Source organism: Rhamphochromis longiceps, linkage group LG22 (genome assembly GCF_057381845.1).
Source record: "Rhamphochromis longiceps isolate RC_006_pf linkage group LG22, R_longiceps_female_GT1.1, whole genome shotgun sequence".
Classification (NCBI taxonomy): Eukaryota; Metazoa; Chordata; class Actinopteri; order Cichliformes; family Cichlidae; genus Rhamphochromis; species Rhamphochromis longiceps.
Genome location: NC_140577.1, coordinates 19683715 through 19710530, shown reverse-complemented (window position 1 = coordinate 19710530; position 26816 = coordinate 19683715). Strand labels below are relative to the sequence as shown.

At 39.6% G+C, this 26816-nt stretch overlaps 3 protein-coding genes across 3 annotated transcripts; 2 read left to right on the top strand and 1 right to left on the bottom strand.

Annotated features, from left to right (window-relative positions):
* The first annotated feature begins 2183 nt into the window (after positions 1 to 2183).
* LOC146643945 (catenin beta-1-like) lies at positions 2184 to 13361 on the top strand. The gene is made up of 17 exons (XM_085395243.1): positions 2184 to 2337; positions 3325 to 3374; positions 4126 to 4335; positions 4957 to 5207; positions 5317 to 5555; positions 7726 to 7927; positions 8041 to 8185; positions 8344 to 8447; positions 8572 to 8706; positions 8818 to 9021; positions 9132 to 9290; positions 9403 to 9522; positions 9892 to 10042; positions 10134 to 10255; positions 10400 to 10460; positions 12091 to 12286; positions 12388 to 13361. Exons 2-16 carry the CDS (start codon positions 3362 to 3364, stop codon positions 12279 to 12281), a joined length of 2307 nt encoding a protein of 768 aa, XP_085251369.1. The 5' UTR covers positions 2184 to 2337; positions 3325 to 3361; the 3' UTR covers positions 12282 to 12286; positions 12388 to 13361.
* Positions 13362 to 17527: 4166 nt separating this feature from the next.
* On the bottom strand, positions 17528 to 20952 carry LOC146643944 (uncharacterized). Its single transcript, XM_085395399.1, has 4 exons — positions 20797 to 20952; positions 20253 to 20348; positions 19580 to 20164; positions 17528 to 17902 (listed from the first exon to the last, which is right to left on the bottom strand). The coding sequence occupies exons 1-4, from the start codon at positions 20950 to 20952 to the stop codon at positions 17528 to 17530; spliced, it is 1212 nt and encodes a 403-aa protein (XP_085251525.1).
* Positions 20953 to 24840: 3888 nt separating this feature from the next.
* LOC146643943 (uncharacterized) lies at positions 24841 to 25933 on the top strand. Its single transcript, XM_085395442.1, has 3 exons — positions 24841 to 25035; positions 25144 to 25236; positions 25319 to 25933. Exons 1-3 carry the CDS (start codon positions 24841 to 24843, stop codon positions 25931 to 25933), a joined length of 903 nt encoding a protein of 300 aa, XP_085251568.1.
* The last annotated feature ends 883 nt before the right edge of the window (positions 25934 to 26816 follow it).

Genomic DNA, 26816 nt, shown 5'->3' with positions numbered 1-26816 from the left:
GGGGGGGGGGGGTCACAACAAGAATGTACAGTCATTGTCTCGCTGATCGGTCCCGTTATTTCAGATCTCTGTGTTGACGTTTGTATAATCAGATCTGTCAATCAGTTAAATAAAAGTTGTATTTATTCGGATTCATCCACCTGGCTTCCGTTTTGTTTTTTGACAGACAAAATCTGCAGTCTCTTAAGTTAGGTACCTGAAGGTTGAGCCCACCCGCTTCAGTGACCTGCAAGTGACCTTGGATTATCCTTTGTTTTGAAGAATGAAAAATATCAGTTGTGGCCTTTGGTGCACATGACTTGCAAGTGGATGAAACATAAGTGTTTTCAGACACTGTTTTGAGTGCAGTGCTTGTCCTAAGACTCAAACAAAAGAGTACAATATTAAATACCATTGGGATCATGAAGCAACAATCATATTAAAAGCTCTTATTGTGTTTCTAGTGGTTTACTTTTTACCTTGACCACCATGAATATACACTATACAATATATAGTATTTATAAAGACTCTGAGGAACAGCAAATGAATAAACCCTTACACAAAAGTGTTGGTTTAACACATCACATTATTAGAATCGGTGCATTGGTCAGCACTGTTACCACATAGCAACCGGGTCTTGGGCTTAAATCCACTGACTTGTTGTAGAGCTTGCATGTCCTTCCCATTCTTACATTCCCCCCATGATTAACATGAAATGCTAGGTTTCATGTCTTTAATAAACTCTTAAACCTGCTTACATAAGAGACTGGAAGGAATATGAACATCACATTATGTCAGATAAATTCATGCAAAGGGTGTGGATTTCTGTTTGACACACAATGCTACAGGAGACGCCTGGTTCACATTCTAATCTGCAGATGATAACTTGCAGTGTGTATTATTATTATTATTATTATTATTATTATTATTATTATTGTTACTTTGATGCATGCCTGAGCTGGTTTCTTGATTTTAGCTCCACATGCTGAGACAATAAAGCTCAAAATGATGGAAATGCAGTCTCATGTATTCATTTGGTCTGGCTGCATCACTGAGAATCATTACACCTACATGCAAATTCATGTTTTTATTGCCATACTACAAACTAACATCATTTTCATCATCAAATAAATTACAGGAATATAAAACTTTTCATTGTAGTATCGTACCTGTCAGTCACTATAGTAACAGTAGTAACAACAGTAGGTATATGCTTCTCAATAGCACTTTGGACTTTGACCTTTTCTGGCTTGAGGCATGCATGGCGCACATGATCATGCACAAATAGTCCGCATTGCTCTGTGCTTTGCATGTGTTCATTTCATATCAACAGCCTCTCTCATTTTATGACTCTTAAATGGGGGAAATTGAGCTCTGCAGTCGATTAACTGTAATTCTTTTGATGCTTGTGTGTATGCAATCCTAAGAAGCTTAAGCACAGGCAGGAATGTATTAAAAGCATAAGTGAATGTTTGACTATTAGACTGATACACTGCCTGTGCATACCAAATACATATACAGCTGCCCAGAATAAAATGCACATATTAGCAATGTTCCGATAATTTCAAATTAATCAAAATATTAAATGATCCTAAGACTTGTAAACCTCATGAATCAGTTCAAGATCACTTAATGCCTCCTGGAAAGTACAATGTGGTCGATTTAATTATGTAATTATTATAGGAATTTTATATAGCGTGTAGCTGACTCTGTCCCTCCATCCCCTCTCCTATCCACCCTCCTCTTCTTCCATTAACTACTGCAGTCAAGCATTTGCAAAATCCCTCTTTAACTGTATACAGGTGTAGAAAGTGCTCGGACCATGCTTGCCAAAACTGCGACTTAATTCACTCATTAAGTAAATGAACGTAGAGTCTTAGCGGAAATGTTTTTCATTTGCTGCATGTTAATCAAAGCGCTCTGTCATATTAGCACCCGCTGAATCTCATTCCTGTCTAATGAAGGCACCTCGCCTTCCCCTCCACTACCCCACCGCCGCTTCCCACATGAAAAACTCTCATTACCTTGCTATAAGACCTAAGAGCCAACACAGCCCTTGTTCTTAAAACAAAAAGACACCACTACCTGGCTATTACGGTAAAACTGTGATTTTTGATGCTACAACTTTGTTTAAATCCGAGGCCCTAGTTTTCCAAGTGCGGAAGAATACTGTATTTCTCCGTTCGCCATCTTGATGTTTGATTGCACTGGCGGAAGCAACATCTTCGGCGGCGCAGCAGCGGGTGTGGTTCGGACTTCTACGGGTGGTTCACCTAGCAGCCCTTCTCCTATTTTCAGCTAAGAGAAAGGGGATTTCTTTTCTCCTGACAAGAACCACGGAGGTGCCGCTCGATTCTGGTAAATATGCTACGCTTATTACCACTTTTATACAATATCGTACAGTGCGTCAGGTTATGGTTTAGCAAAGAAAATCGTCTTTGGCTAGGGAGGGGGCTCCGGTGGGGTTTTCTGATTTGGCTGGCAGCACAGCAGGTTTTGTACGGTGGCGCTTGGAACTACTTTTCATACGTCCTGGCTAGCTGTGCTTATCAAATCAGAAATTTAAAAATGGGAGCGTGCTTGAAAGTCGGGATTGTACTAATGGATTTGTTTGTGAAAAATAACGGCTATCAATATTGGTTGCTTCTCAGGACGGCTCATGCGCATTTTTAGACAGTGGTCAAATTCCTAAACAGTGTTTGTTTATGTTAGCTAACTAGCGGATAGGTTAGCTGCGCACGTTAGGCTAGCATAACGAGCTTTCAAGGTAAGCTAGCCAACCTGTTAGCTAATAGGGGTGGCTAATACACGCTAGTCCTTGAATTGTGTACAAATAAAATATATTTGGTGATTGGTGAGACCATCCATTTAGGGTTTTTTTTTTCCTCGATTAGTTGTGATTAGCCAGCTTGTTACGCTTGTAGTTGGACCCACCATGAGAGGAGGAGTCATTGAAGTGATTGCGGGGCGGAGGGGGGGGGGGGGGTAGTTTCTCTCATTGGAAACCCAAGCTGCGAGGTCGGAACTTGGCCGTGGTAGGGGGAGGGGGAGAAATATGCCTTTGATGTTCTTTGCCGCTGAATGGTGAATTGTGTTCGTGCTGGCCTGGAAATACCCACCGCTTTACTCACTCGTTTGGAGGTGGAGGCTCGGCATTTCCCCTCAAAGCTAAGATAGCAAACCAAACAAGCATCTCGATCACTTATACAGGTAGAGCAGTAGACTGTGACTTTAATATTGAGTGGTCGCTGGAGAAACCCAGAGCTTGACGGTTTGGTTTTGCCAGAAATGAAGTTGAGTTTGAGTTGGTAGTTTTTCCTGAGTGTGCGAAACATTTTTTTACAGGTATATCTGCTGTGCGGGCTGAGGGCAGGCAAGAACAATGGCTACCCAGTGTAAGTATGGAGAACTGATCATTTTCAAGACTTTTGTTTTAAGATCTCAGTATAAAGCTCATTTGAGAAAAGGAGAAGCATGACCAGATTTCACGGTATCTTAAATAATTTGTTTTTAGGTTTTTCTTTCATCTAGTTTTGTCTTTCAGTGAACTAAGTGTGTGTGTGTGTGTGTGTGTGTGTGTGTGTGTGTGTGTGTGTGTACACATATTTTAATTTGTAAAATATGTGTACACACACACACACACACGTAGAAAAATATTTAGTATACACATCCAGAAATGCATATACTATTATATATTGTACATATATTTATTAGTTTCAGATGTAGCCATTTTTGTATTTTGCTTGTTTACATTATTGCATTTTGCACAACTCTGTTGCTTGTGAAGCTCGCACACAAGAATTTCACTCACATGTGCTGTACCAATGTACCTGCACATGTGATGTGACAATAAAAGTGATTTGATTTGATTTAAATGAATCTTAAGTTGGTATGACGAGAAATGTTAAAATTACCAGCAAAGTACCCTAGAGTATCACATGTAGAGAGAGATATTTCTTTTTGGTTTCAGTTAAACAAATGTATACTTGTCAATTTAATTTTCCCGCTCTTTATTTTCCTACAACAAACTTCCATAAATAAGGTTGGTGAAAGATCTTATTTGAAAACTATGCTTAAAGTTGGTGAAGTAAATATTTTTTCTCATGTATTCCTTCTTGTGTCTCACTTTGTCCTTTTTTTGCACAGCTGATTTGATGGAGTTGGACATGGCAATAGGTGACAGCAAGGTTGTTGTAAGTCAGTGGCAGCAGCAGTCCTATCTGGACTCAGGCATTCAGTCTGGCGTCACAACCACAGCACCATCCCTGAGCGGTAAAGGGAACCCAGATGCTGAAGAGGATGATCCAACTCTTTATGACTGGGAGTTCAACCAGCCTTTCACTCCAGAGGCTACAGGTATGAGATACTAATGTAGGCACAGGAGCCAAAATATTATATCCACTCAAATGTTCACTCATTTGTACTCAGGAAATATGTTAGTCAATATGGTGAATGTAAGATAAAATGGAAACATAAAGACAAACAATTTTGAGAAGAGTCAAATGATGCTAAGACGGCTGTAGTGATCCTGAGTCATAAAGGCTTATCCTGTAGTGAGTACCAACAGACAATGATTCGAGGAAGGACCAACTACAAGCTCACGCTGTGGCAAGTCTGATTCATGCCAACTACAACTTGGAAATTACAGGACTTAAAGGATTATGAACTGTCTTGGTATCAGATATCAAAGGACACCTTCAGAGGTCTTTTGGTGTCCATGCCTGAGGCTCTGAGCTGGTTTGGTTATGTGGCATGTACTGTTAGGCACTGATTGGGTTTCGCGTGGTGCTTTTACTCTTGTGTATTGTGAAATTACTACTCTTTTTTTTAAAAATTGATCAGGAATAAATTAATTTAATAAAAATTCATTTAAAATAAAAACGGCAGGCTTGATTGTACATGATTGAAATGCTAAAAGAAAAACTGTTCTTTATATTTCTGTAGCGTAATTGTATTGTAATTTTCCATTTCTGTCAGACATTGAGGGCTATGCCATGACCCGGGCCCAGCGTGTACGCGCTGCCATGTTCCCTGAGACTTTGGAGGAGGGCATCCAGATCCCACCTACTCAGCTGGATGCAGCCCATCCAACTGCTGTGCAGCGTCTTGCAGAGCCATCGCAAATGCTAAAGCATGCTGTAGTTAACCTCATTAACTATCAAGATGATGCTGAGCTGGCCACTCGTGCGATCCCTGAGCTCACTAAACTGCTTAATGATGAGGACCAGGTATGCTTAACATGTTAATAAAATCAGATGCCGACAAGGTAACTTCTGATATCGTTGTAGTTGGTAGCAATACAGCTGGCATCACTAACAAACATATTCTTTGTCCTAGGTTGTTGTGAATAAAGCAGCTGTAATGGTGCATCAGTTGTCAAAGAAAGAGGCATCTCGCCATGCCCTTATGCGTTCACCACAAATGGTTTCAGCAGTTGTTCGCGCCATGCAAAATAGTGGTGATGTGGAGACTGCTCGTTGTTCTGCTGGCACCTTACACAACCTTTCCCACCATCGAGAGGGTCTCCTTGCTATCTTCAAATCTGGAGGCATCCCTGCCCTGGTCAAGATGCTGAGGTAAGAAATGGGATTTTAGTGACAAAATCAAAATTGTAATATGTGCTGCAGCCAGCCCCTTCAACCTTTAGTACAGATTATGTAATGGAGAATGTCAATGAGACATTTGGTGACTAGAATACAGAACACCTGACTGAAGCAATTTCCACACTTGGCATTGCAGTCCTGAACTTTACAGACATTTACAGGTTGAGGTGCATGTGTGAATGCAAATGTAGTGGCATCAGATGTTAGGTCGTTAATCTACTATCTCCCTTGGACTTATTCTGTGCAATGTCCAGTTGTGCAAATGTGAGATTGGTAGAGGCTAGCTAATAGTTTAACAATGAGGTTTTCCAATTGTCAAATTAAGTACAGAGCATTTTTCTGTACTTTTATTCCTCTTGAAATTGAGTAAATGTTCAATTCACAGCTAGTAGGTTTTCTTTATACTTTTCTTACTTCTTACTTTTCTGCTTGATGTGTCCAACTTGCCTAATTTGATGTTTCTGGTCGCGTTTGCTATATGTGAGAAAAGACACTCTAGGATGGTGTTCCAGTGCCCAGTCCAGGATGTTCAGCATTGTATAGAACATTTCTTTAAATCTTTGGTTGCCCTTTATTATAATTTCCTGCTATTAAGGTATTGGCAAGTGCTTAATTCATCATTTATATAACATTACTCCTACTTAACATGGCATTTATAAATATACATATATTATGACTGATTAATAGCAGCGATTGCTGTATAGTGTACATTAACAGATGGGTAGTACTTGTATGTATCAGTACAATTACATCTGTATTTATAAATTACATTCTAAGGAGATGTAGTGATATATAAATGATGGATTTAGTGATCCCTAATACCTTACTAATGCTTAGTAGTGAGACATTACAAAGTGCTACCCAATGTGCTATGTAGTGCTGCTTTATAGCTTGTAATGTCTGCTTGGTATAGTTTTAGATGATTACTTCAGTCCTGTACGACTAAAGTTATTTGCAGAATATCTTTATTTTAAGATCATCTGTTCTCAGATGCTTGAGCTTTCCACAGTCTGCTGTGCAAGTCTGTACAATGCAACAGTGTGTTCTGCTGTAAGTCTTATCAATTATGACCAAGCAAATACACTGAAAATGTTGACACTATTATAATTTTCCATAACTATGTACAGTTTAGCACGCGTACTTTGATGTGGGCTAAACAGATTGACAAATGTTGGTTGTGTTACAATATAGCCAATCCAGACATTCACAACCAGACAAATTTCAAAAGAAAAGGTCCTGCAACTCAGTTGAAATGTCTGCCCTCCTTCCTTTCTTTTAGTGTTTGCGTTTCTTCATGAAAAGCCTAAACACACAGCCAAAACAGTTGGATCTCTGGCAAGTTACAGCCTGTTGGATGGCGCACATGTGTTTGAATTTGTTCCTGGAATCATATTACTAATGGTTTAAGTGAAAGATGGAGCAGTACATCAAGAAGAAAGGAACTGCCACCTTTTTGTAAAACTGCTGAATAAACTTGCATATAGGTACCATTTTAAAGTTTTTAGGGCTTTAATGGTTTGACCGTGAGGTTTTTATCCATTTTGCAGTGAGCATTTCTCTGTACTGCTTTTATTGCTCTTGAAATTATGTAAATGTTGCCTTGAGATTGGATGAGAGATGAGAACAGAAAGGGAAAAGTGATGTACTGGTTCAGTTCTCTTAAGTATCAGCATTAATTTGCAAATGGCTTTACAGTAGATGTGAGTCCTGGTAAAATAATGTTGTTGTTTTTTTTTTGTTTTTTTTTGTGCTGAGTCATTTCCAATTGCTAAACTTAACTGGACAATTAATAGGCTTTGGAGACTTAATAAAACTGCTGTTGAATTGCACTATTAATGGTTGTATAATCTTTGGAAGTTATAGTTAAAACAATTTTGATTATTCATAAAATGTGGTCTTGCATCTGTTGCTTATGCAAACAACTCAAAATGTGTAATGGCACTTGGTGTATCTTATTTTTTTCTTTTAATTTTTTTGTTTTTATTGGCATCTAAGCCGAGTCATAATGCCCTGTGTATGACAAACTTGCACTCTGTGTGTGAATGTGTGGCATGCTTGTTTGCATTTTACTGTTACGTAGATTCTTTAAAGATGAGTCAACTTTTCCATAACTACTTTTCCTTTATTTTCCCCTCCCCTTTAGTTCACCGGTGGACAGCGTTTTGTTCTATGCTATCACCACACTCCACAACCTGTTGTTGCATCAGGAAGGGGCAAAAATGGCAGTGCGCCTAGCTGGAGGATTGCAGAAGATGGTGGCACTGTTGTCCAACACTAATGTCAAGTTTCTGGCCATCACTACTGACTGCCTGCAGATCTTGGCATATGGCAATCAGGAAAGCAAGGTATTGGAGCTCTGACTAATTTATCAACTTGAGTACATTGTCTTCGTACTTGTCTGCTAAAACAACCAGCAGTTTGTATGCCAGTATAAACATAAACTTGTCTTTATTCTTAGCTGATCATTCTGGCCAGCGGTGGACCCCAGGCTCTGGTCAACATCATGAGGACTTTCACATATGAGAAACTGCTGTGGACCACAAGCAGGGTGCTCAAGGTTCTCTCAGTCTGCTCAAGCAACAAGCCTGCCATTGTAGAGGCTGGTATGTAAAAAATAAATACAAATTAAAAATGTATGCTGTATTTAAATCATTGCAGTACAACTGTGGGCATTATTACAGGTCTCGCTTGTTTACTGTTATGCTTTTCTTCAGTGCAGAAGGGCTTCTAATAGTAAAATGTTGTCTGACCTTGTTTGTAGGAGGCATGCAGGCTTTGGGACTTCATCTGACAGACCCCAGCCAGCGTCTGGTCCAGAACTGCCTCTGGACTCTGAGGAATCTTTCAGATGCTGCCACTAAACAGGTAAACATACAAGGGTCGCCTCCTTAAAAGAATCCCACTTAATGTAACTTCTTGAATAAAACTCATAAATTCTGATAGTCTACTTTATTTAGATGTCTTTTCTGTCCTGTCCTCTGCTCTCTAGGAGGGGATGGAAGGTCTCTTGGGCACTCTAGTCCAGCTGCTGGGCAGTGATGACATCAATGTCGTAACATGTGCCGCAGGCATCCTCTCCAACCTAACCTGCAACAATTATAGTAACAAACTCATGGTCTGTCAGGTAAGTAAACGCACAGCTTCTTAGAAAATATAAAAATGCTGTGGTGTGGAAATGAATTTAAAAAAGAAATCTTTATCTGGCACTAACCCCCCCCCCCCCCCTTTATGTTAGGTTGGTGGCATTGAGGCTTTAGTGCGAACAGTACTTCGAGCTGGTGACAGAGAGGACATCACAGAGCCTGCGGTCTGTGCACTTCGTCACCTGACTTCCCGCCATCAGGATGCTGAGATGGCCCAGAATGCTGTTCGCCTTCACTATGGCCTGCCTGTGGTGGTCAAATTGCTGCACCCTCCATCCCACTGGCCTTTAATCAAGGTCGTTATTCCTTTACTTTTACATATTTCCAGATGACTGGTAAAATCACTCTCAGAATTCATGAAGATATATTCCAACTCTAAATATGCCAAATATTCCTTCCCTTATAGGCCACAGTTGGTCTGATTCGCAACCTGGCTCTCTGCCCAGCCAACCACAGTGCTTTGCGGGAGCAAGGCGCTATCCCTCGACTGGTACAGCTGCTTGTCAGAGCTCATCAGGACACCCAGAGGCGCACTAGCATGGGAGGCAACCAGCAGCAGTTTGTGGTGTGTAACAAGCTAGATGTTTTCTTTATCTGAACATCAAGAATGTGGTGTTTTTTTTTTTTTTGTTTTTTTTTTTCCTCCCTTTCATCTCATGAAAACTTGAATCATACAGGAGGGTGTGCGCATGGAGGAAATAGTGGAAGGTTGCACAGGAGCTCTGCACATCTTGGCCCGAGATGTGCACAACAGAATCGTCATCAGAGGGCTCAACACCATTCCACTTTTTGTCCAGGTGAGGATAAAACCCCAACTTCCAGTTCCACGCCCAGTGTTTTGTTTTGTTTTTAAAAATCAATCTTAAGTTTGTTTGTGACACTTAAAAATTTCCAAAATACTTATTTTGAACCTGATGCCAGATTAAATTTTTTTTAATTTAAAAAAAAAAGAGGGAAAAAAAAAGAAGCTGGGACAGGGGTTTTTTTTTTTTTTGTCGTTTGTTTTTTTTTGTAGTTTGTTTTTTAACACTTATCATTGCTATAATCCCTTATTTCTGTCCCTATAGTCTCATTAGTTTGTTTGTTTTTTTGTTTTTTGCACCATTTGTCCACTACTTACACTAATTGTATTAACTATGTTGTTCATTGTCTGCTTTTGTTTTCAGTTGCTTTATTCTCCAGTGGAGAATATCCAGCGTGTGGCAGCAGGTGTGCTGTGTGAACTGGCCCAGGATAAAGAAGCTGCTGAGGCAATCGAAGCTGAAGGAGCCACTGCACCTCTCACTGAGCTGCTGCACTCCCGTAATGAGGGAGTTGGTGAGTGTGCAAGGAACAAAATACAAACTGTACACATTTTTGCTAGTGGTAGCTTGAAATCTCTGACTGTTGCTGTGCATTCTTCTTGTAGCAACCTATGCTGCAGCTGTCCTGTTCCGCATGTCTGAGGATAAGCCCCAGGACTACAAGAAACGCCTTTCTGTGGAGCTGACCAGCTCTTTGTTCAGAACTGAGCCTATGGCCTGGAATGATGTACGTGCACATTAATATCTTTAACTTTTGCATTTTTCCCCATTGAAACAAGAAAATGAGGCAATTTATGATCAATTTGCCTTAATCTATTTTGCTGGTTTACCTCAAATTGTACAACTCACTCAATTCTTAATCTTTCTATAGACCGGAGACCTGGGATTGGATATAGGTGCACAGGGAGACCCTCTTGCTTATAGGCAGGATGGTGAGTACTTCATTTTTGTTCATTTGTGTTTATTTCTTATGTGCAGCTCTGTAAGTTGACTTAAAAAATTAATTGCACAACTTGCTGTGATAGCAATTTTTTTTCTTCCAAAACTTAATCTTATAATTGCAGCATGCATGTGCATATTGAAATTCTACTTGTACTATTTGCTTAACTAAAAATGTAATTGTTATTTCTAACCATTGGTTATTTCTAGAAATGCTTACCCAGTATTAGTGGCACTCAAACCTGGACTAAGAAAATAGTTTTTGTTCTTTGTTTGTTTTTTGTAAACGGACCAAAAGCAATAAGATTGCATAATAACTGTTCTTGTAAACGATCAAAAATGATTTGACCCCCCCGTTTCTGTTTTTTGCTTTTGTGCAATGCATATATGCTTGAGGTGTGTCAGTAAAATTTGAAGGGCAGAAAAGATAAAGTGCTTTGACAGAAGTTCAAAACAAGATTATTTAAATGCACAATTTAACAAGTGACACATGACAAAAAAAACTGATAAGAAACAAGGTGGCCTTAAAGTAGCATGAGATTTATCACACATACCCATGCTAGAGTATTGTTTGGACTGCTCATGCTGTTTGCAAATGATACTTAATCTCACTGAGAATTTTAAATAAAAAAAAAAGTGTATATAATCCCCTTGATAGGTGGTTGCCCAGCAGGTTGATGGCATCACATCTGGGGAATAAATCAGATGTTATTTTGTATCTACAAAATAAAAATAAATTGCTTTTATAAGGTGTTACTGGTGCATAAATGCTTAAATTGGTCATTTTATCCCATTGCAGGGTCCTTGCTGGGCAGCATGATGCTGTAATATTTGATAGTTATAACTTGCGTTTGCTCAGCTCCTGATCTAACAAGAGTTGGTGGACAAAGAAATAAATACATTTTTAATGTATTATAAGATTTGCTTATGTCCCACAGTGCCATTTAACCACATCTACCAAATCGTGTTAAATAAGTTGTATAAAAGAGGGACGTGACCTCTGTGATGTCAGCCGCTGGTTTGTTAAGCCCCACTCTGCAGTAACTGAGTATTTATACAATTGCCAGGTGATAATTGAGGGTTATATCTGACTAAAGCTGCACGGTCTGCATATTCCAGACCAGGGAGCAACATAGTATTATAGGACCTATCTGTGGTTAAATCGCCTTATAGCTAAATAGTGTAACACAAACCTTAAATTAGTGTTTCACGTTTTAGCCGTTAAAATCTGCTTTGACGTGAGTGGGGAAACGAGGGGCTACCTTTAATTTGAGCCCTCTGTGACTAGTAAGTGTGCCTGGCACTGATCAGTCTTCAAAGTAAACAAGACACTATCAAGAACTTAATTGTTACTGCACTAATATTTAGATTTTTGGTTTGCAGACACTGCATAAAGGCTTTTATTAATTTGAAGTGTGACTATACACTACAACCCACAATTTTTTATTTTATTTTTAATGATCAAAATGATTTGTGCATCACTTCATTTGTTCAAGATCACATGCTGATATTTACCACTGTTGGCTGTTCATTTTGCTGTTTAAGAGTAAAACGACTAAACTGCAGTGTGTTTATACTTTGGACCCGTTATCACTTACTGTACTTTTCTCTTTTGCTTTTCAGATGCAGCCTACCGGGCCTACCCACCAGCTTACGGTCAGGATACCCTGTTAGACCCTATGATGGAAGGTGCTGACTACCATGCTGACACTCTGCCCGACCTGGGTCACCACACTGATCCATTGCCAGACCTCGGCCACACCCAGGACCTAATGGACAGCAACCAGCTGGCCTGGTTTGACACAGACCTGTAGAATTGGTAAGTTGGACTTGATTATCAGTTAGCAGTAAAGCTTCTTCTTATATCACCAGGACGATATTAATATATCATCTTTGTCCTATGCTTCTTTTTTTTTGCAGTTGTATTCTGATAGAACCTGCATTGTGATTGGCCTGTATTTTCTGAAGCAGCATTATGATTGGCCTGTGTGTTAAAGGTAAAGAGAGGAGTAAGGGGTATTAGAAAGTGCCTGACACAAGAAAACTAAGATGGTTGCCACAGGAATGTTTAAGCAAGTTGAAAGTGTGTGTGTGGGGTGTGGGGGGGGGGGTGGAGAAGGGTTAAAGGATCAGATGTGGAATCACTCATTGGAGGTCTTGGAGCAGGTTACCATTATGGATGAGTGCAACAGAGATGGATTTTAAAGTTTGAAACACAATTGTTTTAGCCTTGCCTGTATTATCAGTTTTTTGTTTTGTTTTTTAAATTTTGTTTCTATTTTTCTTATACATTTTTTATTTCTTTTTTGTATTACTCATTCTGTTATGGTACTGACCCAGCTTGCCTTCACTAGCCATGTTCATTTCCTTTTCAATGCTAATCATTTGTAATTTTTTTTTTTTTTTTAAACGTATATTACATGTAGTGTTAAGTTATAGTGATATTATACAATGTTCCTTTGGTTTATGGTCGAATGTGTAGAACACTAATAATCAGTTGAATTGTACTCTGACTTAAAGTGTAACATTGTGTAGTTTTTTTTATAAGCTCGAAAATGGAGAATTATGCATTCTTTATGTGCTTGTTTAAGCATAAAATATGTCGGTGTCACAAATGTTCTAAAGAGGGATGCGGGTGAAATTGAGGGTGGGTTGGGGATAAATTTAGAGACAAGTGTTTTATATACAGTATCACTGGTAGGTTAACAACTATTTTGTATGCTATCATTGGTTGTCTGATAGAAAAGTTTAACGCTATCGTTGGTGGTCTTATAAAACCTGGTTTTATGTGCTATCAAAGGTAGCTAGGTTGATGAACAGTTGTAGTCCTGCTGTGCTTATTTTGGAGACGAGGTTGTGACACGGCTGAACAATAAAATTACATTTTATTTCAACTGGTGTCTGTTCAGTTTCTTTACTTAAAGTTTAGAGCATGTTTTTTGTCAATTGTTAAGACTACCATCGTCAAATGATGTCCGTTGGATAATCACAGTAATCAGCACTTATTTGCAAATGTGGTTTTTTTTTTTTTAAATTTTTTTTTAGATGCAGATGTGCTAACGTCTGGCCCACATTGAATTTAAAGGTGCACTATGTTATAAGCAGTACTATAGATTATCAAAAATCCCTTTTGAATGCACATTCATGAGAATTGAGGCTATTACCCTACTGTAGTATTAGCGGTTGCTAATATTGTTGGTTAAAGATGGTCCCTTTTTCATTAAAAGAGCTGAAATGAAGTTTGTTTTTTTGTTTTTTTTTCTCTCTCCCCCCTCTTGTGCGTTTCACTTGTTAGTTGGTATATAACACAACTGATGAGCTCATGTTGTCAGCCTGTAAAAGCAGCCCTCGCATATATTAAACGGCAAAGGTAGGACAGTTATCACAATAGAAACTTTTCACATGCAGCCAACAATTTTGTAAGAGCACTGATGAGTTGAAAAGCAAAGAAAACCAAAGTATCAATATAAACTGGTCACAGAGTAAGACATGACAAAGCCCTGCTCAGTGAGCAGTTTAAGGTGGATTATGGAGGAAAGATGTTTGAAGTTCACTTCTCAATAGGAAGGGTGATGCTTTCTGTGAGCTTTTGACACTGAAGAAAACTAACAAAGGAGCGACTTAATGGTCTGCTTTAGTGGTTTGAACATAGTTGTTAAAGAATAATGCACTGTGCTTTTTATACTCTGACTAAAGTCAGTGTTTTTTAAGTCTGTCTTTACGAACCCTGAAGTAGCCAAACGTTGAATTGAAATTGTAATGTGTATTCCATGTTAATGGAAATGTACTGATAGTGAGAACGTCTGAATCCTTGGGTGGGGTCATCTACATAATCAAAGGCTTAACTTCTGAAGTGGCAGCTGTGCTAAAGCTCCAACGCCCAAAAACAGGAAGAACCCAATCTACATATCAAATGTGCCCCTAGACAAAGCATGTGTATATACTGACTGCATCACCTAAAACTGGGCAGATTATAAAGTTCCACTATATGTTTAATTCATAGTTCTCTCTTGTGAAAGCTTAACTTTATTTATGTAGTGCATGTTTTCCTTATGAATTACATTTCAGCTGCAAAAATGTTCTCTATTATGTTACATTCCACTGATTAAAAAATGACAGTGGGCATCTTTTTAAATCATGAACACCAAGATAGCTCACTTGTACTTCCTGACCCTGCTGTGATTTGTGGAAACTGTGGGAACCTGTTGACATCAACTACAAAACACTTTATCAGCAAGATGAGTATACTGCCTGGACTGTGGATCTAAGCAGTGCTGCCAGTGACTTTGCAGAGCAAAGGCCAGAAATGTGAAGCTCTGACGGCTTTTGTCTTTGCTTTTCTAAAGGATTGAAACATCGTTAAATTTATATGTTGAAAATACGCACTCGTACTGTAATATGCGTGTGATATATGTAGACCCTGGCCCACTGAAAACGATTGATGAGTGAGCTTGTTATACGGCGACCACGTCCAGGCAGTCTGTGAGGACCTGTTAATGGGCGTCTTTCTTTTGTCCTATATGGTTACAAACATTACACTTGTCTTTGTTACTTTTGAGAGGCTAAATCTGTTTTGAGGTCATTACCTAAGCAACTTTGTCCATTTCACCGACCCCTGCTGTCTATGGTGCTGCTTGAAAGCTGGAGTGATGATATTGATATTAATTATTCCTATACAATGTTATTTTTTGCACTTACACACTGTGTGTGTCTGCATGTTTGTGTGACAGGGAGAGAGAAAATGTAACATAGCGTGTTTGCTCAGGTACTATGTGGCAGTAACAACCCAAAAAATCAGCCATGGGGTTTATTGCAGAGTTGTTAACCCTGTGACAATAATAGATCTAGTCAAGTGGCTCATAATGGCTTTGTCACTTGTTTTGTTTATGTTAAATGTTGATGCATTTTTTTAAACCACCACACTGGCTTTTTCCAACGTGCATATTAAGTAAATATAAAATATGAACAGAACAGAGACTTGTTCTTTTATAATTAATGGAGGTGGAACTCCAATCACATCATTTCTATTTACAAGTAACTTAAATTGACAAAAAAAAAACATGGGAATGTTGAGCTGTCTCCAAGCTTTAATATCCCCCTGTTGTTCCAAAGGACATACGCACAGTTTACTGCGTAAGGTCCACATCAGCACACTGAGCAAGGTTGTAATTGCAGTACTCTGTGGAATTACACTCTTCAAGAAACATGATGCAGATAAGGAAGTTTGGAGCTCTGGTGTATCAGCTAAGTCTGCTCAGAGAGAGCACCCCCCCCACCTGGAAGCCTTCCAAAATGCTGCAGGCTCGATGCAAACTTTAACTCTGGTGGGAGTTAAAAGAAACTTTTAATTATCTCAGTTATCTTTAAGAACTATTTCAAGGCTTTCATTTTCAGTCTGGTATTTTGTAGTAGACAAGATGAAGCTGCTAATCTCTGATAATGCGTCTTAGAGTCTCTATCTGTTTATCTATTTTTTTATACTATATTAACTCTTATTTAAACTGCTTAAAAAACAACAACAAAACCAAGACCTGGTTGTATTAGCTGAAGTATACTGGATCTCCCCCCCGCCCCCCAGGTATAGTGCTCCCAAAAATCACTGGAGAGAGCTGTGGGAAACTTGACTCCAGTCACTCCTAGTCAGATCACAGCAAAGATCACAGCATTGTTACTTCAAAGCAAGCTCTGTTCGAGGCCCACACACAGACAAGTCGGGGCAGCGTGGCGCTTCATCTGGGACTCTGAGGAGCCTCTGCTCCTTCAAACTTCAGCCGGGAAAGTTTGCTGAGGGAATAAGTGAACCTTATTCCCTCAGCAGATGGAAGGACACAACAAGGAACCCATTGCTGTGAAGCTGTGGAGCCCACCAAGGGGACGCCTGTGCCCGGACCCTTCCCCCTCCATTGCCCTCTGCATTTCTCCAACCCACACACAGCAGTTACCTCTGAAAATTTGCTAAAAGTAATAAGTAGCTCTCTGATTATATAAGTCAGTTTCATCCAGTGTAATACAACAAGTTAACACTTTCATCTATTCCTAAAAGATACCTCAATTTTTCTCCACAATTTGACAATCATCCTTGTGGCCTTCAGGAGTCCAAAGTCAATTCAGTCATTCAGACTAGAGTGTTTTTGCACCACAAACCGGTTTATGTCCGACAATACTTTCAGGGACCGGCCTTTAAGGTGTCGCGGATAAATACAACAAAATAAAACCAGTACTGGTGATACCAAGATAGATAAAACCTGTCTTTGGATCAATAAATATTTCTTCTTTATTAAAAAATAGTATGGTTATTTCATTTTGTTAGTTAGTTTTGGGCTTAAAAAGTGTGAGTTTACCAGCGTTATCCAACTTCAAACACACACAGAAGGTCCTTTTTTAATTATTGAGTACCAAAAAGAATTAAAAAATAATAATAATTAAATAAATATTTAGATATGTTATTGATGAATAGAATTGGAAATAAGTTCTCAAATATTGTAAAAATGAAATTAATTCATATTTAATCATTTCTATATTTAATTAGTTATTTTCAATTTTAATTTATTAATGGCACATTTAGTATTTAATGATGTATTTATTTATATTCTTTTGGCACTTGTGGCCCTCCATACTGTTCACGCCTGCACTCAGCCCACTTTGATGGACCAACTCTGAGCCGCTAATCAGCCAGTCTGTCATCATTGGACTAATGCCTGGTACCTGCTGTGTCTCCTCTCTTGAGTCTTGTAATCAGTCTAAATCCTTGTGATGTCTGTTTTCAAAAAAATAAAATTTGGGGGTGGGGTGCATGTTGTCACTCTGTCAGCAAAATAAAAGGATTTATATGCTGAGAAGCCTAAGATATTGTGTATTTTTTTCCTGCATTTTAAAGTGTAGTCATAAGCACACCTTCCAGGTATCCGTGATGCAGAGAGTCAAGGTCAAAGGGATAACTTTAGGAGGAAGTATGTGAATTGTGCATGCTGTATAGAGAAGCTGAAGTATGTAATAATGATAAAGAGTGAGGGAATTGCAGACATAAACACTAAAGAGACTAAAGCATCCTGGGTAATTGTTAGTACAGAGTTGTATAGCTGCTGTGTGGATTGGTGAAATAAGGGGCGCGGGCTCTGGGGAAGACACTGGGCTCAGGGTACACAGGTATCCTCTTGAGACTCTGGATTAGCTGAACCCCTGCTGTGTAGACTAAGGTTTTCCACTTATAGTCTGCAGGAGGAAGGGCCAGGAGACTTCCCTTTGTTGGGACCTGTGTGTAGGATGCATAAGGCTGCTGCTCCACTCTGAGGGGAACACTGGAGCGAAGACAAGCTCTGGTGTCCTGAGCAGAGTCGTTGGAGAAAAGGACCACTGAACTGAACAGATAGCTCTGGGAGTCCAGAGAGCTTAGTGGTGCTGCAATGGTTGGCAGAAGAATGATGCATGTGTGGCCCTGCCAAGAGGTGACTTCTTTTTTGAAATTAAGACAAACACTGCATTTGGAAATCTACAGTTGCTGTTACAAGCAGCTTTATTAACTATGCAAAAAAATATCAATGAATTTTTTTTTTTAAAAAACAAAAAACAAAAACCCCCAACAAAAAAAACAGGTTGGTTCGACTAAAAAGTTCAGTTAAGAAACAAGGAGACAGACAGAGGTTGCAGCACAGTGTGGAGCACTATTCAGTTACTACACTCTAATTCTGTGATCCCACTCTACTGCACACAATTCAGCTACTTCATTTACTTCAGTACTACTCCCAGAGAAGCTCCCAGGTAACCTACAAGGGACAGCATGACCAGGGTTAAAATATCACTGGCACAATCACTAAAATAACACAGAAAAAAAGGAAAAAGAAACAGTTAAAAAAAATTCCAGTGGAAAATATTCGACACTTGACTGGAATTTCAAAAGAAACAACAGTTAGAATCATGCACAGCATTAACACAACAAACATGAAAAAAAAAATTGAATTTGAATTGCATTAATGCATCAAACATGTTCAATAATTAACAAACTCCCCATAGTTCAGGCAGCTACAGGTCAAGACTCCCGAGTGCTTTAACATTGATCTGTATAAATACAAACACAATGGTACGTTACTGACACTAGTTTGTCTTGTTTTTTTTCCTTAAAGTTTATGACATACCTTCAAGAAAATCATACAGCCCCCAAGTTATCAGTTAATCACCTATAGTGACTCATGTAGCCTTAGAAGAGACATTTACTGCACATAGCTTAGAGGACTGTGTTGAATCAACCCGTACGCTGAGCAAGACAAAAGCCTGCTACACCTGGTGGATGGCCTTTTGTTACCCAAGCACCTTCCCTTTAATACGCCCACTATTCTCAATCACTATTCTCCATAGGACATTCTAGGGAGCTGGGCATTCCCGTACACTACACATGCCATGTTCAAAACAATGGTTTACAATTCCCCTAATAATTATACTTTGTAACTTGTACAGTGAAGAACAAAAAAAATATAGTAACACAACATAGTATTTACAATACAGTAAAATATGCCCGCTACCACAATGTCCAGCTAGCTTATCCTGCCTTTTCCTGAGAATTGTACCCACAATCCTCTGCATCAGGTACACATACATCAAGAGAGGCAGAGTTCAGGGCACAATCTTGAGAATGTAATGATTTCATAAGGGCAGAAAGATCTAAACACAGACTGGAGCAGTTCAAAGGATTTTTTACAACATGGAAATTTGGCAAAGGGGTTACCTTCAGAGCTACAAGGCTCACGGATGACGGGGCTGGCAGGGAAGAAATCCAAGGTTTCTGAATCAAAGTCGAATTAAGTCGAAGTGGGTACTGGGTAAATCCTACTGAGCAGACAACACACCAGGAGCTTCCTGGAGACGAGAAGTTGCCTGTTTTCTGTCCCTGTCCTAGCTTCAAACGTGACCGCTAGAGAGGGCAGAACAACCTAGTGAAAATCAAGGGGAGAAACTGTTTCTTAAATATTCCAGGTGAGTGGTTTGCTGGTAACCGCAAATCCAGAGGCATCTACAAATGACTGAGCACAGAAGAGGAGAGATGTAGGGAGGGAGAAACAGAGGGTGGGGAGAAGGATTACAACCAAAAACCTCGAGCATCATGCATGAATGCTGGTACAGATGTTGCATAACTGCCATGTGGGGTGGCGTAATAAGAGGCACTGGGTCTGGGGAAGGCTGTGGGCTCAGGGTAAGTAGGCATCGTCTTGATGGGGTGAACAGCTCCACATCCAAAATAACCTCTGCCATCAGCTAAGTAGATGGGGGAAGTTACAGCTGCAGTTTTTAGGGCGAGAGACTCCCGAGAGTCGCAGCTGAAGCTTCTCTTTGTTCCAGCTTGTTTGGACGGTGTATAATAAGGCGGCTGTTCCACTCTGAGAGGAACACCAGAGAGAGGAGAAGCTCCGGGGTTCTGAGCAGAGTGTTCATCAGTTTTTAGGAGGGAATCAATGGAGAAAGGACCTCTGAACTTCACCTCACGCTGGATACGAGCAGATCTGCGAGCTTCAAGTTCATGGGAGCTGGGAGTTGCGCAATGCTGCGATTGTTTGCTCAGGTTCTCCTTTTGCATCTTGCAGGCCAGATCGGGGAAGAGCTGCAGGATGCCTCTAAAGTGCCGGCGCATCATCTTCGCTGTGATCTGAGTCAAGTCCAACTTCCAGTAGTTTCTCTTACTATTGAGTGAATATGGCACAATTGGAACCTGAAAAAAATATCTCAGTCAACTGAACAGAAACTTGCTTCTCGAAGTAGTTCTTACAACATCATTTATTAAATATGTAAAATCTTACCTTGACAAAACATTTGTTTGTTGATAAACAAACTCTGACGTTGTTCTCAATAGATTTTTGATCCTCAGAGAAGAACAGGGTCAGCTTGTCCATCAGCTGCACATACATCACAATGCAGGTTAGTGCTTGACATGTGAAAGACATTACTGTTGAGCATAGCAATTTCAAATCCCCACTATCTTATGTTTTTAGATTCTCCTCATGAGGTATTTAGAAAAAAAATGACCTTTCCTGTCTGACTGATTGGGAGGGAAAAAAAGCCAATCCACGACCTCTCGTCTGTTTTATTTACATGCAGCTTTATTGCTACTCTTTGCCTATTTCCAGTTCTACTTTCATTTTGAAGCAAACAAATTTCTGGTCTAGTTTCTTGCCATTGCACTCTCTTTTTTATAGCATTTCCTACTGCTGGTTGCAAGCAACCACCCTTCTGTTTCCTGCTTACATCAGCACACACAGGCCGTGTACAGCAGCAATCAACATGATAGCGAAGAAAAAAAGGGTGCAGAGTGCAAATAGCTTTGTAATTCTGAATCTTTGTTACCTGAGTAAAGGTGAGCATCTTGTCTGGAGCATCATGAAGAACAATGGCAATCTTAGCCAGGTAGGTGGTGGTGTTGCTGAGCAGAGCCTTCTGAGCACTGCTGGCCGGATCCGAGAGAGACAACGGACTGCCCAAGTTCCCTGTCTGGTTCTCCATCTCGTTTGCTGGAGAGTAAAGCTCTGCACAGGAGAGTGTTGTCGCAGTCCTCACTTGGTGATGATGTGTCCCTGAAGTGGTCAGCCCAGGCTATATGTCTTGCTGGAACAATTCATTAGGGTGTTCCTGACGATCGCCTTTTCATGTGAAGATGAGTCGTTAATGTTGGAGGAGCAGCCACTGCGGTAATCCTAAATGTGAATAAGGCCATCAGGTTGTCCATGTTCATGCTTTAGGAGATTTCTTAATTTTCTTACTGATTTGAGGCCTTCTTGTTCAAGACATCAAGTAGAGACCGTCTATGATGGATGTTTGAATCAAAGTTTGCTGAAGGCTACATCTTTAGAGGCTTAAACAACCCTCCTCGTTAACAAATATAAAAATCACTGGAAGACCGAGGCTGTGTGGGTGAGGTGATATCGCTGTCACTGCTATTCATTAGTTAAAATGGCTCACTATCACAAACAGTGTGTCTAATTTGAATGTGACTAGAAAGAGTATAAAGTTACATTCCAGCGGTTTACGACTCGGGTGGGAAGAAAGTCTGGGCCTCTGACACATTTAGGTCAGTGCACTCAAAAGATTTCTTCAGCACTAACACAGTTTTTATTTCTACATGAATTCATGTTAGATGACAAAGATTATGTTAACGCTATTAAATAACTTTTCTTAATACTAATAATTATAACAGTCATCTGCTTATCCCTATTGTCACTGTGTGAGAGGGGTGCTACTTCCAGGGCAGTTTCCATACCTTTACAGAGCCGAGACAAGGAGACAGACAACATTTCACACTATTTTTCACAAATCTTGAATTAACAAATAACCTATTATACATGTCAACACAACACAGACTGCCTTAAGGTTTTAACCTGGAACCTTCCCAACATGTGGCAACAGTGCTAAATGGTGCACTGCTGTGCAATCCATTCAATTTATTATCTTTGACATTTAGAATATTATCTAATATAATATTTCTCTCTCCTCCTGTCATTGTCCCCAAACCTCATCACCATAGAGACTACACCATAGAAACAAAAGTTAAAACAAATTAAACATTCAAAATTCACAAAGAAAGACTCATAATACCCCGAACTACACCTAAATAAATTAAAGGTGGAGTATTAAAAATTATGTTACAGTCAGTAGATGCAGACTGTGTGGAGTGGAGAATAGAGGACGCAAATACAGACAAAACAAAGTGTAGAAACAAACTTAAAATTAACTGAAAGCGAGCCATTTATTAAAGGCTGGTTTTAGCTGCATGAAACAAGTTGCAAAGGCAAAACTAAACACTTAGTTCACCCAGTTTAGGTTAAGGCTAAACATAAAAAACCATGAACATGGAAATCCTGACAGGAAAAACCTGAAATGTGACGACTTAGCATGAATACATGAAAACCCTGGAGAGCATGGCAGAATAGCAGGACAAACAGACAAGGACTAAATACACACATTTAGGTGATCAGGGGAAGTGGAAACACACGGTGGAAACAGCTGATTAGCTTGAACATAATGATGCCACAGTGGAAGTGAAACTAGAAACTGAACATGGAAACACCAGATTCTTCACAATAAAACAGGAAACATAATGAGAGGCAGACAACATGGAACACGCAGACATGAAACACATGGCAGACTAAAACATGCACTATAAACACACAGAGGAAACAACGGTACTGGAGATGAGACAGACATACAGTAACCAAAACAGAACATAGCTGCGGAAAAACACACATGACGGGCGGAAAGGAGCACGAGGGAAAACATGTAAACAAGAGGAGAAGATGGGAGACAACGACATTACTGAAACACATGAAGGGCACGGAAGACATAAACACAAGGGGTGAAGACACAAGGAGAATCTAATAGATAATAAAGTATAACAGGGCAAGGAAGGCAAAATAGAAATGAGCTTAGATTACTAAATGAGACTTATACATAAACAATGAATATCAAAATATAAGAAAACGTAATACACTGGGTCAAATGACCCAGGACCGTGACACAGTCTAAGTTTGTGTTAATATGATTTAATAATTGATCAACACAGTGATTTACTTGGCCTTTCAGAGACCTTGTAATAGCTGGATGAATATATGTTAGTTGAAATTAATCAACACCCCAGAAACAGCACTAATAAAGGTTACAAGTTATATTCCTATGGGCTTTAACAGTGGACTCAACTTTGTGCTTGTCCTGTTAGACCTCAGTGCAGCACTTGATTCCACCAATCACAAAGATTTGGTGCAGCGATTAGGACACACTGTGGGTGTTAAAAGAAATGTGGTAGTCACAAAGTTCCCCAGAGTTTTGTCCTTTTTAGCTTCTTTCTGTTATTGCTATAATAAATAAAGCTACATTTAATTGAATATGGTAAAAGTAGCTCCTGGATAAACATTTTCACCTAAATTCAGATCTAAATTCAGTGTATATTTATTCAAATTAACCACAATCAGCACCTTGGCTGGGTTGTGTGGACAAGGATGTATGACTATGAAATACCTGAAACAATGACCTCAGGTTATACCAGTGAAGATGAGTCTGTCTTAAAAACCTTCTTTGTTATTAATAAAGGAATAACTCTAAGAAATGTCATGAATTAGTCAGCTGAGAATTTGCACTTTGTATTAGTAGAAACCCTTTTTTATTGCTCTTTCACAACAGAAGGACATATTTTATTGCCTCTTATTGTTTCCCCCAATGCTTCAGTCCCTCTCTGAATAACTGTATCAGAATTGGTCTGTGTATGATGCTGTATGATGTGTAAGCTTGTTTTCTCCAAATTATCTTTTTTATCTTTTCTAAAATACATGTGGAAATCTTGAGGGTCAGCAGGGTTTTACAGATCCCTTGGTGAGTCTGTTCCTTGGACCAGACCCCAGAGCAGCTGAATAGCACACCTTTAATCAGAGACAAGTGAAAACACATGGGTCAGGGTTGCAGCCTTACAACCATCCACCAGAGTAAAGCTGTAATCCTGCTTTCAGTGCAGGTTATGGGTGGAGGAATCTGAAAAGGGGTCGTTGATTTAAATAACGACTGTGGAGCAAAAGGCTGCTGGTTTGACTTTAAATGAGAGGTGCAGTAAATTGTACTGTTAGCATGTGAATAGATTGCTTATTGGTTTGACAACTTTACTCGATTATGTATTCTGTGTAATTGAACCACCAGCGTGCATGTGGTGTGTCTCAAATCAACTTTAGAAACTAAACTAAGTGTAAGGGGAAACGACTATAGGTGAGGGGAAGATTTTCTGAAATTAACCTTCAGCTGCTGGAAGGCTGTTCCTCTACGTTGAAACAACTTTCAAAGTGAGTTCTGTGCTGCTAGGTTTGTATTTAATTAAAAGGTTGGCTACTTCTGAGGCGACGCAACGTGGCGAAGACAAAAAGAGTGTTACAATCTAACCAGAGCATTTCAATGCAGTTTCTGTTCACAATTTAATTTACTCAACACATTTTTGCCAGGTTTTAAGTTCATGTTACTGGACACTTAAGTCATTGCAAAATTAAACATTCCTCAAAACAAGACAAATTACTTCAAGTTAGTTTTTTCTTATCAAGAAGAATTTGAGTTATTTGCACAATTTCAGTGCTACACTAATGGCAAAAAATTGTGTTTTCCTTTTAGTCTAATTTTGCTGATTTGGTTGAGGTCTGAAGTTTTAACAGTTCTGTAAATGAAAAGTTTAATATTAAATGTTTATGAATGTTTCAATGAAGTTTAATAAACTTCATTGAAACATTCAGCATGGAGCCAGACTCCAGCACTTGTGGACCTGGTTTATCATCTTATAAAAACATGCTCACTTGCCTGAAGTTGTCCACCCTGAAATCCCCTTTTTGTTCCAGAGCTGACCGCTTCAGGTGCAAACTGGTAAAGTTTATGACGACACTGAAAGGGACTCGACTTGACTCTCCAAAGATGATGCAGGACAAAGATGAGAAGTCTGGAGATGACAAATCTCTGACTGATCTATCTAACCCTCTGAGTGCGTTCTGTAGCAAAAATACCACTTACCTGGCTAAGCTTGCCATCCTTCTCCAGTATTCTCCACATAAGATGCTGACTTTTACTCAGGTAAGAAATAAGTGTGGTGTTTATTGTTGCTGCTGTTATGATAAATGCAAACACCCAATATGAAACACAAGTTTCCATTTTAAAGCCTTCCACTTGATGTTCTTATAGATGAAAAACAAGATTTCAGTGATTGATAAGGATGAAAGGAATGCTTACAACAACATCAGTTGGTATTTAACAGGTTACAAATGTTTCGTCAAGGTAAGCATCTTTTCCAAAATGTATTTAAATCAAACACACAAAGGGCTGTAAATATAACTCATGTGTACTGTTTGCTTTTCAGATTCTAGTTCCGGGCACAATGAATCGTGAGCTTGTGTACTGGATGCTGGACTGCAGGGAGATAACAACAGAGATGGTGCATGAACACTTCTTGGAAATTCTCCATCTCTTCCCTGTTCTGGTCTCCAGACTGGAGACCAAGAACCTGAGCTGTCCGCCTAGGCCTCTCCACTCTCTAGAGCCCGCACCACGCAGTACTGCTCAGATCAAACCTGAGGTGAAGTTTAATGGCCCTTTCTCTATTGACTCAATCCTGAAGAGAGACTTCACCTCTGCTCAAGCCTACACTCCCACACTCAGTCTGCCAGTCCGGGTGGAGCACTTTACTCAGCCTACACAGCGACGAACTGGGACAAAAAGGTGCTTCGGCTGGGACACAGATCAGCATCTCATCCTACAAGCTTCAGCTGGATGTTCTCCTGTCTGCACGGGAGGGGGCAGCACACACCACTGGGCCACTGCTGATGGAACTACTACACCCGTCAAACGGATACCTGTGTATTCTGTTCCCTCGCTCCAGGTTCACCCGGGAGCTGTCCCTTTGTTTACCAGCCCGCAGAGCAGTGGCCTCACTTACGCCCTTCCAGCACTTACCCCCGGTGTTCCCCGTTTTTGATAGTTAAAAAAAATCTTCCTATTAAAATACACTTTCATGTTTTGAAGGGGATATGCTAGTTTTATTGGAAAAAACAGAAATATGGCTTTATATCAAAGTGGGCATGTAGTTTAATGTCGAGTGTTTGTAATATGTCTTTATTTTTGGCTGTAGACTTTTTAGTTGTAGATAATTGATGGTTTAGGGAAAATACTGATGTTTCCTGGAGTTAAAAAAAAAAAAAAATATTGTGGCTTATCACGGTTTTTTGTGATTGCGGCCACTACGTTTTATACATGTCTGAAGTCACTACAGACTGACCACAAGGGGGCAGTAGAGTTTTACTTTGAACTCCCAAACGCACTACCTTGTATTAAAATCAACACAATTAAGTGGGGTTTTTTTTATACCTATATATTTGTCCATTTTGTGGTGTTTAATGCAGTTTTGCTGACCATTACAACAGTCTTTATTACACTACAGAAGATATTCTAACAGAATGCATAGACAATGCTTTGTTAGGTTGTGAAAAATTTAATGTCTGTAAGTGGGGAAAAATCTAGATACAATTAATCATGCAAGATATCAGGTCTTTCATTTGTTCCCAGAGGTTGCAGAGTTGGTTGAGTTGGGCAAATATGCAGCGCATGAAATCTGTTTGCTTTTCTATTTTCAGCACACATGACCTGCACCTTGCTGAACCATAACCTAGCTGGCAATGTGATTAGCATGGTTAACACTGGAGGTTGCTAGAGTAGTATGCTTTGAAATGTTTTTGTTTTTTTGTTTTTTTTTAAGAGAGGGAAAAAGACCATAACGTGAAAGCATGTGCCCTGTGCAGTCATGTCAGTAGCCAGCAATCAGGTCACTGAGGTCTGGGACTGAGAAGCTCTCCTTTAGCAGA

Bases quoted from the DNA above. Each gene is read 5' to 3' on its own strand.
- LOC146643945 (XM_085395243.1), top strand. The intron at 5,208-5,316 runs GTATGCTTAACA...TCTTTGTCCTAG, and splicing joins TGCTTAATGATGAGGACCAG to GTTGTTGTGAATAAAGCAGC. The intron at 9,523-9,891 runs GTGAGGATAAAA...TTTTGTTTTCAG, and splicing joins CCATTCCACTTTTTGTCCAG to TTGCTTTATTCTCCAGTGGA.
- LOC146643944 (XM_085395399.1), bottom strand. From the start codon at position 20,952: ATGGAGAACCAGACAGGGAACTTGGGCAGTCCGTTGTCTCTCTCGGAT. The intron at 20,349-20,796 runs GTAACAAAGATT...ATGTATGTGCAG, and splicing joins AGATGCTCACCTTTACTCAG to CTGATGGACAAGCTGACCCT. The intron at 17,903-19,579 runs GTACCAGCATTC...ACCTCTTGGCAG, and splicing joins ATGGCAGTTATGCAACATCT to GGCCACACATGCATCATTCT.
- LOC146643943 (XM_085395442.1), top strand. From the start codon at position 24,841: ATGACGACACTGAAAGGGACTCGACTTGACTCTCCAAAGATGATGCAG. The intron at 25,036-25,143 runs GTAAGAAATAAG...ATGTTCTTATAG, and splicing joins AGATGCTGACTTTTACTCAG to ATGAAAAACAAGATTTCAGT. The intron at 25,237-25,318 runs GTAAGCATCTTT...TTTGCTTTTCAG, and splicing joins GTTACAAATGTTTCGTCAAG to ATTCTAGTTCCGGGCACAAT.